The 12,300-nt window shown below is 39.6% G+C and overlaps 1 protein-coding gene across 1 annotated transcript; it reads left to right on the top strand.

The window, feature by feature from the left end:
• Positions 1-4,605: 4,605 nt before the first annotated feature.
• Positions 4,606-10,353, top strand: tac1 (tachykinin precursor 1). Its single transcript, XM_034131051.1, has 5 exons — positions 4,606-4,981; positions 6,995-7,097; positions 7,203-7,226; positions 9,118-9,174; positions 9,920-10,353. The coding sequence occupies exons 1-5, from the start codon at positions 4,865-4,867 to the stop codon at positions 9,964-9,966; spliced, it is 348 nt and encodes a 115-aa protein (XP_033986942.1). The 5' UTR covers positions 4,606-4,864; the 3' UTR covers positions 9,967-10,353.
• Positions 10,354-12,300: the final 1,947 nt, after the last annotated feature.

Below are 12,300 nucleotides of genomic sequence, written 5' to 3' on the forward strand. Positions count from 1 at the left end.
GTCTGCCAATTCATGTGCTTATAATTAATTGCTGTTAAAATGATACATGTGCTAGCCTCTGTGACTCTGAGACTTGAAACAGACGGACTCGCAGCACAGCCAAACCTTTTCCTTCTGTTCAAATTAAAGATAAGGTGATAATTAAAAAGGAGGGCCGCCACATGTTGGCTTTCTCCGTGGGTTTAATCAACTCCACGGAGAATTCCCAGCAGGAGCTCGCGCAGTTAATGTTCCAGAGTGAGAACGGGATGGCAGCAACTGATAAGAGCTGTAAAAATAGAAAGACGTGCTGTGCAAAAGGGAGACAATCAAATAAAGGTTGCAACAGGTACTCGAATATAAAAGAGAAAACGTTGTTTCCTCAGAAAGGAACCCAGGAAAGCTTAAAGTGCTTGAACTCGGAAAATAAATGGCAGCTTAGCTTTGATCTTAAATAACATTTGACTTCTGTACATCTAGTATACACAAGGTATAAGTACAAGTATTAAAGAGGCCCTATTCTGCTGTTTGGGGGTGTTCCCTCTCCTGTAGTGTTCTAGGGGTTTTAGTGCATGTCAATGGTCTGCAGAGGCTAAAATCCCTGTGCTGAAGCATGGAGACATGTCACAGTAGAGACACTACATACTGATATACACCTGAACATCAGCAGGAGAGGACTCTTTAAAGTAGAGACACTACATACTGATATACACCTGAACATCAGCAGGAGAGGACTCTTTAAAGTAGAGACACTAAATACTGATATACACCTGAACATCAGCAGGAGAGGACTCTTTAAAGTAGAGACACTACATACTGATATACACCTGAACATCAGCAGGAGAGGACTCTTTAAAGTAGAGACACTACATACTAATATACACCTGAACATCAGCAGGAGAGGACTCTTTAAAGTAGAGACACTACATACTGATATACACCTGAACATCAGCAGGAGAGGACTCTTTAAAGTAGAGACACTACATACTGATATACACCTGAACATCAGCAGGAGAGGACTCTTTAAAGTAGAGACACTACATACTGATCTACACCTGAACATCAGCAGGAGAGGACTCTTTAAAGTAGAGACACTACATACTGATATACACCTGAACATCAGCAGGATAGGGTCACTTTAATATTTGTCTTTGTTGATGTTGGAAATTGAGCTGCTGTGATACAAAGAAAAATGTCAGACTCAATTTGACAATACAGTATTTTCTTATATCTGTTTATCCGTGAGTTCAATGGCCTCCTGCTCTCTCTCTCTCTCTCCCTCTCTCTTTACCTCTTTCGCTCTCTCTCCTCACCTCCTCTCTCTCTCTCTCTCCTCACCTCCTCTCTCTCTCCCCCTCTTCCTCCCTCAGCTCCATCACCTCCCTCTCTCTCTCTCTCTCTCTCTTCACCTCCCCCTCCCGTCTGTTAATTGGATGAGCTGTCACAGCAGTGAAGATGATTAAATCTGTGGCTCTGTGCCCACACTTAGTGCAGATAAGTAATGAAAATTAGTGCAAACACATCCTCCGTCTCTTCTACCTGCACAGGAAGTTCACCGGGAACTCGTAACGGACATATAATCAAGAAAATCAAGGTCAAATAGAGCTTTACTACTCCTCGGGTTTATTTAAATTGCATCTTAATAATAATATAATACATTTCATTTATATAGCACACTTTAAAAACAACGTCATCTCAAAGTTACCTAAGGAGCATATTGAATAAAATATGGTAATATAAAAAAGGTTGAGAGCATAAAAGGTTAGAATACTAACTAAATAAAATAAAGGACAGTCATCTTGGTTTAATAGAACAAACACGTGAAAGACACTTGCCGTAGAGGACGTTTTATTCCCACCCGAGGAAACACATTTGCATTTGTGAAAAGCACATGGGTAAATAAACTGGACGTATTGTTAGTGGGATAAAGACACTCGGGTAAATCAAGCACTCGTTGAGCTCGCCCTCCGTTCATCCCGAGCGTCCTCTTCTGTAAATAAAACCTTTCTGATGGAAATCAGAGGCAGCTTCGGGTCACTTTGATAACAGAGGTGTGCATTAAGAGGTTTATTATTGAGCTGCAGGAATAATATATAACATCATGTATGGGTCATTGAGTGTAAGTGTTGGCCAGAGTCAATCAAAAACATACAATTAGTAAATCAAAATAGGACTTATTGCAGTTAAAAGTGTGTCATCGTCGACGTACGTGACGGCTACGCTAATATAGCGCGATTTCTCTACTTTACATACACATGTTTTTATAGCGAGAAAATACTGTTTCTGCTTAATTTTAAGGTAATTTCTGACAACTGTTTGCAAAGAGCGTCTTCCATAATATTATATAGACTTTAAATGTGGATTTCTTTATATTTGGAACAGCGTTTTTTTATTAATGCGTTAAAATAAATCCCCAATTAATGTTAAACAATGTTGAGCTGACTCCATTACATTTTTTCAGGCATAGACAATCTCTTTAAAGCACTAACAAGTCCTAAAACCCTGACATGACTCAGCGTTTCATCACTTCCTGTCCCCTGGTCTGGAGGTCAATGGTTTTCTGAATGTGTTTTTGGGTTGGGACCCTGAAAAAAGGTCTGTGGTTAACACAAGCTGAAGAGATTTTAACATTTTGTTCTGCAACATCAAATACATCAGTAAATAATTTTTAAAACGGTGGTTGCCAAGTGTCTAAATGAGACGACTAAACGTCATCACACCCAACATTAGCCACCTTTAGCTTAGCGGTGGTGACGTGAAGTCATGTGACTGTGCTGTAGTTCCTTTATATCCCAACATTAGCCACCTTTAGCTTAGCGGTGGTGACGTGAAGTCATGTGACCGTGCTGTAGTTCCTTTAGAGCCCAACATTAGCCGCCTTTAGCTTAGCGGTGGTGACGTGAAGTCATGTGACCGTGCTGTCGTTCCTTTATATCCCAACATTAGCCACCTTTAGCTTAGCTGTGATGACGTGAAGTAATGTGATCGTGCTGTAGTTCCTTTATATCCCAACATTAGCCACCTTTAGCTTAGCGGTGATGACGTGAAGTCATGTGACCGTGCTGTAGTTCCTCTATAGCCCAACATTAGCCACCTTTAGCTTAGCGGTGATGACGTGAAGTCATGTGACCGTGCTGTAGTTCCTTTATAGCCCAACATTAGCCACCTTTAGCTTAGCGGTGGTGACGTGAAGTCATGTGACCGTGCTGTAGTTCCTCTATAGCCCAACATTAGCCACCTTTAGCTTAGCGGTGGTGACGTGAAGTCATGTGACCGTGCTGTAGTTCCTTTATAGCCCAACATTAGCCACCTTTAGCTTAGCGGTGGTGACGTGAAGTCATGTGACCGTGCTGTAGTTCCTTTATATCCCAACATTAGCCACCTTTAGCTTAGCGGTGGTGACGTGAAGTCATGTGACCGTGCTGTAGTTCCTTCATATCCCAACATTAGCCTCCTTTAGCTTAGCGGTGGTGACGTGAAGTCATGTGACCGTGCTGTAGTTCCTTTATAGCCCAACATTAGCCACCTTTATCTTAGCGGTGGTGACGTGAAGTCATGTGACCGTGCTGTAGTTCCTCTATAGCCCAACATTAGCCACCTTTAGCTTAGCGGTGGTGACGTGAAGTCATGTGACCGTGCTGTAGTTCCTTTATAGCCCAACATTAGCCACCTTTAGCTTAGCGGTGGTGACGTGAAGTCATGTGACCGTGCTGTAGTTCCTTTATATCCCAACATTAGCCACCTTTAGCTTAGCGGTGGTGACGTGAAGTCATGTGACCGTGCTGTAGTTCCTTCATATCCCAACATTAGCCTCCTTTAGCTTAGCGGTGGTGACGTGAAGTCATGTGACCGTGCTGTAGTTCCTTTATATCCCAACATTAGCCTCCTTTAGCTTAGCGGTGGTGACGTGAAGTCATGTGACCGTGCTGTAGTTCCTTTATAGCTTATATTATTTTCTGACATTTTCTGCTGCCTTCTGGGTCCAACACAGGAAGACGTCATCCCTGCAGCTCTCTTTATATCTTCCATAAGGCCTGTTCATGTTTTATGATGTGATTTATTATCAGGTGATTAAATGACACCGGGAGTCAGAGTGAATCTGAATACTAACGATAATAAAATAAACTAAAGAAGGAGAGCGTGCCGTGCCACACATCATACAGATAGTGATGAATGGGGTTTTAAGATCCATTTTACTCATTATTTACTCTCTTCATGTGCCTTTCATTTTAATAGTATTTGATTAATAAGTAATACCTAATTATGTTTGACTGTAGACTGCTTAATTGCACCTTGTCACATTTTAGTGACGGTTTTAGTTTGAACTCTTTGGGTTTAAATTATGCATTTTTAAAACTAGAAACATATCCACTGTGAGATAAATGAGTCTGTTCTCCTGCAGAATACTTACCTTTCTCCAAACAAGTGTCGTGTTAAAGAGGGAGGATACATTAAACGCCAACTAATTAGTAAAATAACCCCAAAGAAAATCAGAATGAGTCTCCTGTGTTTCGGGCAGTGACGCACATCGTTTACAGTTCGTGATGAATGTAACTGTAACTGAAGGGTGTAATCACACTACTGTGGTGACATCAGGCTGCTATAAAGGAGCGCGTGCAGGGCTCTCTGGACAGGAGGACGCACGAGACTGCAGAAGAAGAAGAAGAAGAAGAAGAACGTGCTGCAGAGCTTTTGGAGACTCCGGCACCGCGTCTTTACGCACGGCGCGCTATGGACTACTGTTGAGCTCCGAAGCGAAGAAGAAGAAGAAGCAGAAACAGCTCACTGCATTGTGTGCTTTTTGTTAAGAACTTGAGTATTTTTTAATATAAAAGCGAGTTATATTTATTGATAAGAAGAAGAAGAAGAAGCAGTTTCTAGCGCCATGAAGTTTCTGCTGTTACCGGTTTTTATGGCTTTTCTCGCCGTCGCCCAAGTTTTCTGCGAAGAACCCGAGCCGAAAGAAGAGTCTGATTACTGGACGAGCAGCAAGCAGATCCAGGTACTCTGCAGACCTCCATTCCCACTGAAACTAACCCACTCATTTAGATTCTGTTCTGGTGCGAAAATAGGTGACTTTTTCTGATCGTTTTCTGTAAGAAAGTTGTAAAAACATTCGAACGTTCATCGTTATTTATCTTCTGATCGAGCTTCACTCCAGATTAATTATAACATACAGTAGCTCCATGTCTTCCTGCACACCTTGATACCTGCATGTTAAGATGAGCAATACGGACATTTAAAAACAATCTAGAATAATGTAATAGATGATTATCTTTTAGGGGTTTTAAGATGGATTGTTATTCCTGCTTTGCTCTCTTTATGTGCCATTCATCCTGATGGGATAGGATGAATAAGTAATAGCTAATTATGTTTAACTGCCTGTGTCAAACTCTGATAGCCGAGGAATTCAAGACCGTTTGCGACTTTAAGAAAAATCCCTTTTAGTTGTAACTCTCTGGGTTTAAAACCACATCTCTGAAGATTCTTTAGTTTCCAAATCTCCCAAATAAGTGTCATTATAAAGAAAGGCAGGATTCATTCAATGCTAATTCAGTAGTTAACCCCCCCCCCCCCCCCCCCCCCTACAATAAAATTGCACTACAAAATGAGACAACAATACATATGTAAAAAATATGAATATCCCATAGAAGGAGAAATATGCATCCTACACTTTATAATAATTATTTAAAAAATGCTACAGCTGCATAATGCTTAGTGTTGAAGCAAAAATAATATACTAATAACTGTACTACAAAATAAAACAACATTCAATCTGGAATAACAAATATAAGAAATACTGTAAAATATATAAACAGCTGATATAAATGGGGGGAAATGTATCCTACACGGAAACACTGGTGTAAACAATATGAATGTATACTGTGACTAAAGGTGATTTGCCCCAGGTGAACGAGTCCTGAATGACACAAGAAATATTATGAGAAATATAAATACCTAATAAAATGGAAAAATACGCATCGTACCAAAAAACACTTAAGTAAAAAACGCTTAAGTGTGATTCAGTTTCTAAGATGCAGGAACAGTTTAGATGTTATTTATCTGAAGGTGAAACTGAATACACTCAGACGTTAGGACCCCCGTGAAGACGATGCCTTCAGCAGGAAATCCAATAAGAACAGGCAGCATTGAGGACACCTCTGAAGGGTCTGACTCTGACTTTGGGATCTGGAAAGGAGCCGAGCTGCTTTACAGACCATCATAATAATATACAGCCCATAAATCACCTGAACGCTCTGCAGCAGCACCCCTAGATTCCACCGGGTCCGTCTGCGCCTGATGCTCGCGCGCCCGGAAGGAGACGCTCAATCAAAGTTTAACATGCATATTGATCTAAACTCTGAGGGGGGGGGTGTATGAGGGGGGGGGGGGGGTGTAGGCGGGGGCAAACGTTATTACCTTTTATAAGAGATAGGAAGGAATGCATTTTAGGGACGTTTCTTTGCAGATTTATGAATATTTTCTTTGTTTTTCAACTTATGTTTCCTGATTTTTGCATTATTTTACATTTATTTGTATTCATTTTCAATTTCGGTGGCACATGTTATTACCTTATATAAGGGAGAGAACATGTTGCTTAAAGATGCATTCAGAAACACTTTCTTTGTATTTCATTTCCAATTTTCAACTGTTTCTTTTTGCAATTTTGTATAATTCTTTGAGGGTGTGTGGGAGGATGCAAACTCTATTATCTAACATAGAAGTTATTGCATAAAGATGCATTCAGGGACAGCTACCATTTAAGTTCTTTATTTTGTATTTTTATTGGATTGTCTTAAGATTTATGCACATGTTTCCTGAACTTCTCATGTAAATATATATTTTTATTTAATAATGTCTCACTCTCACCACATAAAAGTTCCTGTATCTTTTGCATTTATTGCTTCATTTCGCCCCAAAATGTCTTTTATAAATGGGTTTGAACCTGCCGTTCGCTGCAGGATCCATACCATAATATTCCTGAGCATGTATGGATGTGTTTCTCCCGCTTCAGGACGGATGGATGTCCAGAGATCCGTTCAGAGAGATCCTGCTGAGGATGACGAGGAAGCCGCGGCCGCATCAGTTCATCGGGCTGATGGGGAAACGCTCCATGGGTACGAAGAGCTCTGAAAAACACCTTAGGTTTCATCTGTTGGAAAATACATCGAACTCTTCATCAAACTACACCTGAGCTAACCTTTATTCTCTTTCCCCCGCAGCAAATGCACAGATCACCCGCAAAAGTGAGTATGAATATCAGGAGGAAATGTTCCTGTGCAGCATTTTAGAAATACTCACGTCTTAAATCCATTCTTATCTGAAAAACAGCAACAAAACTATCTCTAAAGTGATTTTATTTCATGTTTCAGGCAAAGATTAATTGATGTTTTCAAGTGCTTTTCTCAATCCTTCAGTGTTTAATTTGCCTTAAAGTGATCAAATCCTCTCTAGGGCCACAAATAAAGATTATTCTCTTGATTTATAATCTATAAAATGTCCGGAAATAGTGAAAAATGTCCGTCCTGATTCCTGCGAGTCAAAGGTGATGAGTTTAAATACCTCGTTTGGTCAGTCCCAACCTCAAAGATATCACATTTTATGGGATATAAGACAAAAAAAAGCACATTTGAGACGCTGGAAACTGGATGCTCTGACATTTTTGCATGAGAAAATCTCCTTTCAGCGTTTGGTTTCTGCAGCTTTTAGTAAATGCTGCGCATGTCTCCTCAAGTTGCTGAATGTTCTCTAAATGCTGCACGTGTTGTCAAGTTGCTGAAGTTGTGTCTTCATGTGGAACATTTGGGTTTTTATATCTGCATCCTTTCTGCAGAACGTTTCAACTTGTCGGCCACCGTAGATTTCCAAAGCGATTACAATCAGAGCGATAAGCAGCAAACTCACGTCACTAAAAGTTACAATTGTGAACGTGTCAGAGGTTTAAAAAGCACAGAAACAGAAAAGCCTTTGATGTTTCCTCCACCATATTTACAGATGGAGTTAAATATGTGTGTTTATGTGAGCGCGTCAGAGAAACAGCCGGTAATTAATTAACGAGCAGATGATTGGGTTTCGCTTTTGAACGCCACACAGGAAGAGATACAGAGGAGGAAGACAGAGAAGAGGAGGAAGGGATTTCCTGTTTCCTCCGTCTCTGTTATCTTTGTTTGTTGTTTGCACATTAGTCTCCCACACACAGCGGCATAAACACAAATATAAATATGTCGTTTATTCCTCAAAGTCACTCATCATTAGCGAGGAGTGCTGCGTTCAATGCCCGCGGGACATCTGAGGGTTCAATTGGATTGTTTCCGCCTGTTATGGATTATAACGAGGAGGATGTTTGCTACACACACACACACACACACACACACACACACACACACACACACACACACACACACACACACACACACACACACACACACACACACACACACCGCTCATCAGTCTAATGCAAATATTGATGTTCGTGGTGTAAGAGATTCCCTCGGGGCTCCCAGTAGTGTACTATTACCCACAATCCAATTCACCGCCCACACACACACACACACACACTGATCATATTACAGTCCATTACTGTGATTGACAGCGGCTCCATCAGCTGTCAGTCTCATTTAGGGTACATTACTTAATTTAAAATTAAATGATAACACAATTTGAACCTTAGTGTCTCTACTTTAAAGAGTCCTCTCCTGCTGATGTTCAGGTGTATATCAGTATGTAGTGTCTCTACTTTAAAGAGTCCTCTCCTGCTGATGTTCAGGTGTATATCAGTATGTAGTGTCTCTACTTTAAAGAGTCCTCTCCCGCTGATGTTCAGGTGTATTATATCAGTATGTAGTGTCTCTACTTTAAAGAGTCCTCTCCTGCTGATGTTCAGGTGTATATCAGTATGTAGTGTCTCTACTTTAAAGAGTCCTCTCCTGCTGATGTTCAGGTGTATAGCAGTATGTAGTGTCTCTACTTTAAAGAGTCCTCTCCTCCATGTTTTCACCCTCTGTCGGAGCCCAGTCTGCTCTGATTGGCTCTGTCGTGATTGGTCAACCAGCTTAGAGATGTCCCGCCCCTTATATAGTGATGTCATTATGTTACGAGACTAAACAAAGGAGTTTTTTAATGAGTATATTTCTTCAGGGCATAAAGTCAACTCTTTCGTTGGACTGATGGGGAAAAGAAGTGAAGAGGAGCCGGGTAAGTTAAACACTCATATCTCAAAATGTCTTTATGAAAGCAGGGAGGTGCAGGAATGAGTCCTAAACCTGGGAATAAGTCAGCATTTCATCAATCAGTCAATGGTTTTCTGGATGTGTTTTTGGCTGCGGTTAACACAAGCTGAAGAGATTTTAACGTGTTGATCTCTGAGATGATAGAGAAGTAAATAAATGTGAAGCGCGTGAGTGTGAGTACATCTTAAATACATTAAAACATTATGAACGTGTTTTGATGTAAAAACAAAGTATTTTCTCTTTATTTCACAAAATCTGCGTCTCTTAATAGTTCTAGAAACTGTAGTTTTCTAAAGACCTGAAATCTTTAATAATGAGAAACTAACAGTACGCTACCACAGTAAAAACAATAATACATTGTGCTATATACTTAAACAACATATTAGTACTGTTTTTTAATGTTTTAGTTTATTTAGTGTTTTTAAATTAGGTGTAAATACTTGTCTTTTTTTATAATGTTCACCAGTTATTTTTGATATTTTCTTTTATAATAGTTATCTTACGTTAAAAAAGTGTTCACCCTTTAATTTGAGTTTGCCCTTGTGTGTATTTGTACTGTGTCTTATATAGCAAAAAATGCATGTTCATGTGCACCTATATATTTATATTGTGTGTGTGTGTGTGTGTGTGTGTGTGTGTGTGTGTGTGTGTGTGTGTGTGTGTGTGTGTGTGTGTGTGTATTAATGATCTCCTTCTTCGTCTTCCTGCAGAGTCCTATGACTGGAACACATCACAGACGTACGATAAGCGCCGCTAACCTCATCGGAAACTCCCCCAAAAATCCAGACGCTGCTTTTGTTTTTTCTCCAGACTGTGTGTAGCTGTTAGCCGGATAAAAAAAGATTCTGTTTCCACATCGTAGTGACGTAGCAGTGCTGTACCTGTGCCAGTTTCTTTAAATGAGGAGGGGGATTCTCGATGTTAGCATTACCTGCCATCCTGTTGTTGTGGCGCATCAAAGCTAAAGGCTGAATGGCTGAAGACTGCACTGCCAGTCACTGTAATAGTGCCTCATCTCTGTTTTCACTGATTGTTCTTTAACTCAACACACTCTTTTTAAAGGGCCTCCACCTGGACACATGGTGTGTGATATGACCTGTGTGTGACAAATATTAAAATTATTTTCTTTACTTGTTCAAATCCAGCCTGCAGCGCGTGATTCCTTGTGAGAAAATAACTTGTTTTTAAAATATGGTGTAACAGCGCCCTCTGGTGGCGAAAGGTGGATTTATTTTAGCAGAAATTAGAATAACAACAGCGACAAAAAGGAGAATATTTGCAGGTTTTACTTTGTACACTTCCTGTAGATTACTTTTAATGTTCAACACTTCAATTATGAATATGTTTAGATTACATTTCTTATTTTTCTTTCTTATTCAATTATCTGGAAATATAATTTAATGTGTTGGCAAATCCCCAAAACAGCAACAATTAGTAGGAGAGTAAATGGAATGTAATTGCATTATATTTCCAGGTTTGACTTTGTCCAGTTCCTGTAGATGACTGGTTTACCTTCACCCTACAGCGCGTGATCCCTTGGTGTAAAACAATAACCTGCTTTAAAATGCGGTCTAACAGCGCCCTCTGGTGGCCGGTATGATCATCACATCTGTGGCAAAAAGTGGATTTATTTGAGCATACATTTGAATAAAACAGTGACAAAAAGTAGAATTACAGATATGTTCAGGTTTTACTTTGTCCACTTCCTTTAGGTTACTTTTCAACACTTAAATGATGAATATGTTTAGATTACATTTCTTATTCTTCAGTCTTATTCAATTAAATGACTAAAACAATTATTATAGGGTAAAAAATGACTGCATTTAAAATAAATAAATAATAATGAATGAAATCCATTAAAGCCGCCTCTTTTTCAAACTAACAATCATCACATTTTCCTCGTAATTGTATGCTTCTATGGTCATTGGATTGCATTTTATTTGCAGGTTCTACTTTGTCCACTTCCTGTATATAACTGAAGCCAGAATGACAATACCCAAATATGAACACGTCTTCGTCCACTTCCAATAACCGGCTTTCAAATAAGGTGTAACAGCGCCCTCTGGTGGCACAACATGGCAGCACATCTGTGACAAAAAGGTGGATTTATTTGAGTAGAAATTAGAATAAAACAGCAAAATAAGTAGAATTAAAGTCAGATACATAATAATAATAATAATGTGAGAAAGTGACTGCACTAAAAACAAATATGTATTAATAATGAATTATATTCAATAAAACAGCCTTGCAATAAACAGATTGAAGCCAACTCAAATAAAAAAATGTAATGCTTAAATGGTGATTAAATTGCATTTTATTTCCAGATTTCACTTTGTCCACTTCCTGAAGCCAGTGTCAATGACAACACCCACATGTGAACACGTCTACCCATGAAAAACTACAAAGAGGTTCTTTACAGACATCATAAAACATACTAGTCGATAGAGCAGATAGAGCAGCCGTGATTATAAAAACTAAAACCCAAATAAAAACATGAGAAAATATCAGATTATCTAGTTTCCACATTTTAGTTAGCTTCAAGTCTACTTTTGATTTCCAGATTGTAACCCTAACCTCTAAATGCTGAAACTATGATCTGCAGAATGAGAATATGAAGCTGCTCTCAAAACGGAGACACATCCTGCTGATTTAAATCAAAGGAGGAAAAATATACGACACCAGGCACCAGGTGATTTGGTGGTTATCGATATACAGTATATATAGATCTATATTGATTTCTGAGTCATGGTGTGTGAGATTTAGTTTCTTGTTGGTCTGTTTTGAGTTGTTAGGACACTGAGTCTTTCCATGTTTTTATTTTGAAGGCGACACCAGAGGCCTGTACTACGAAGCTGGTTCAACCTAACCTGTTTGAGTTAGCCGGTTGGCCCAATCCAAAACATACGCGCTCTGGCTAAGCTGTACTACGACGCTGGTTATCAAGTGGATCGCTCAAGCCAGCCGTGTCCTATCTAGTTAGGTGCGCGTTCACATGAAAGGGGTGGTATTTGGAGCATTCGACCAATCACAAACACGGACAAGCGTACTGACAGCGCAGCGTCATACTTCCTGAATGAAAAGTGAACTTTAA

This window comes from Trematomus bernacchii, unplaced genomic scaffold, assembly GCF_902827165.1.
Source record: "Trematomus bernacchii unplaced genomic scaffold, fTreBer1.1, whole genome shotgun sequence".
In the NCBI taxonomy this organism is placed as follows: Eukaryota; Metazoa; Chordata; class Actinopteri; order Perciformes; family Nototheniidae; genus Trematomus; species Trematomus bernacchii.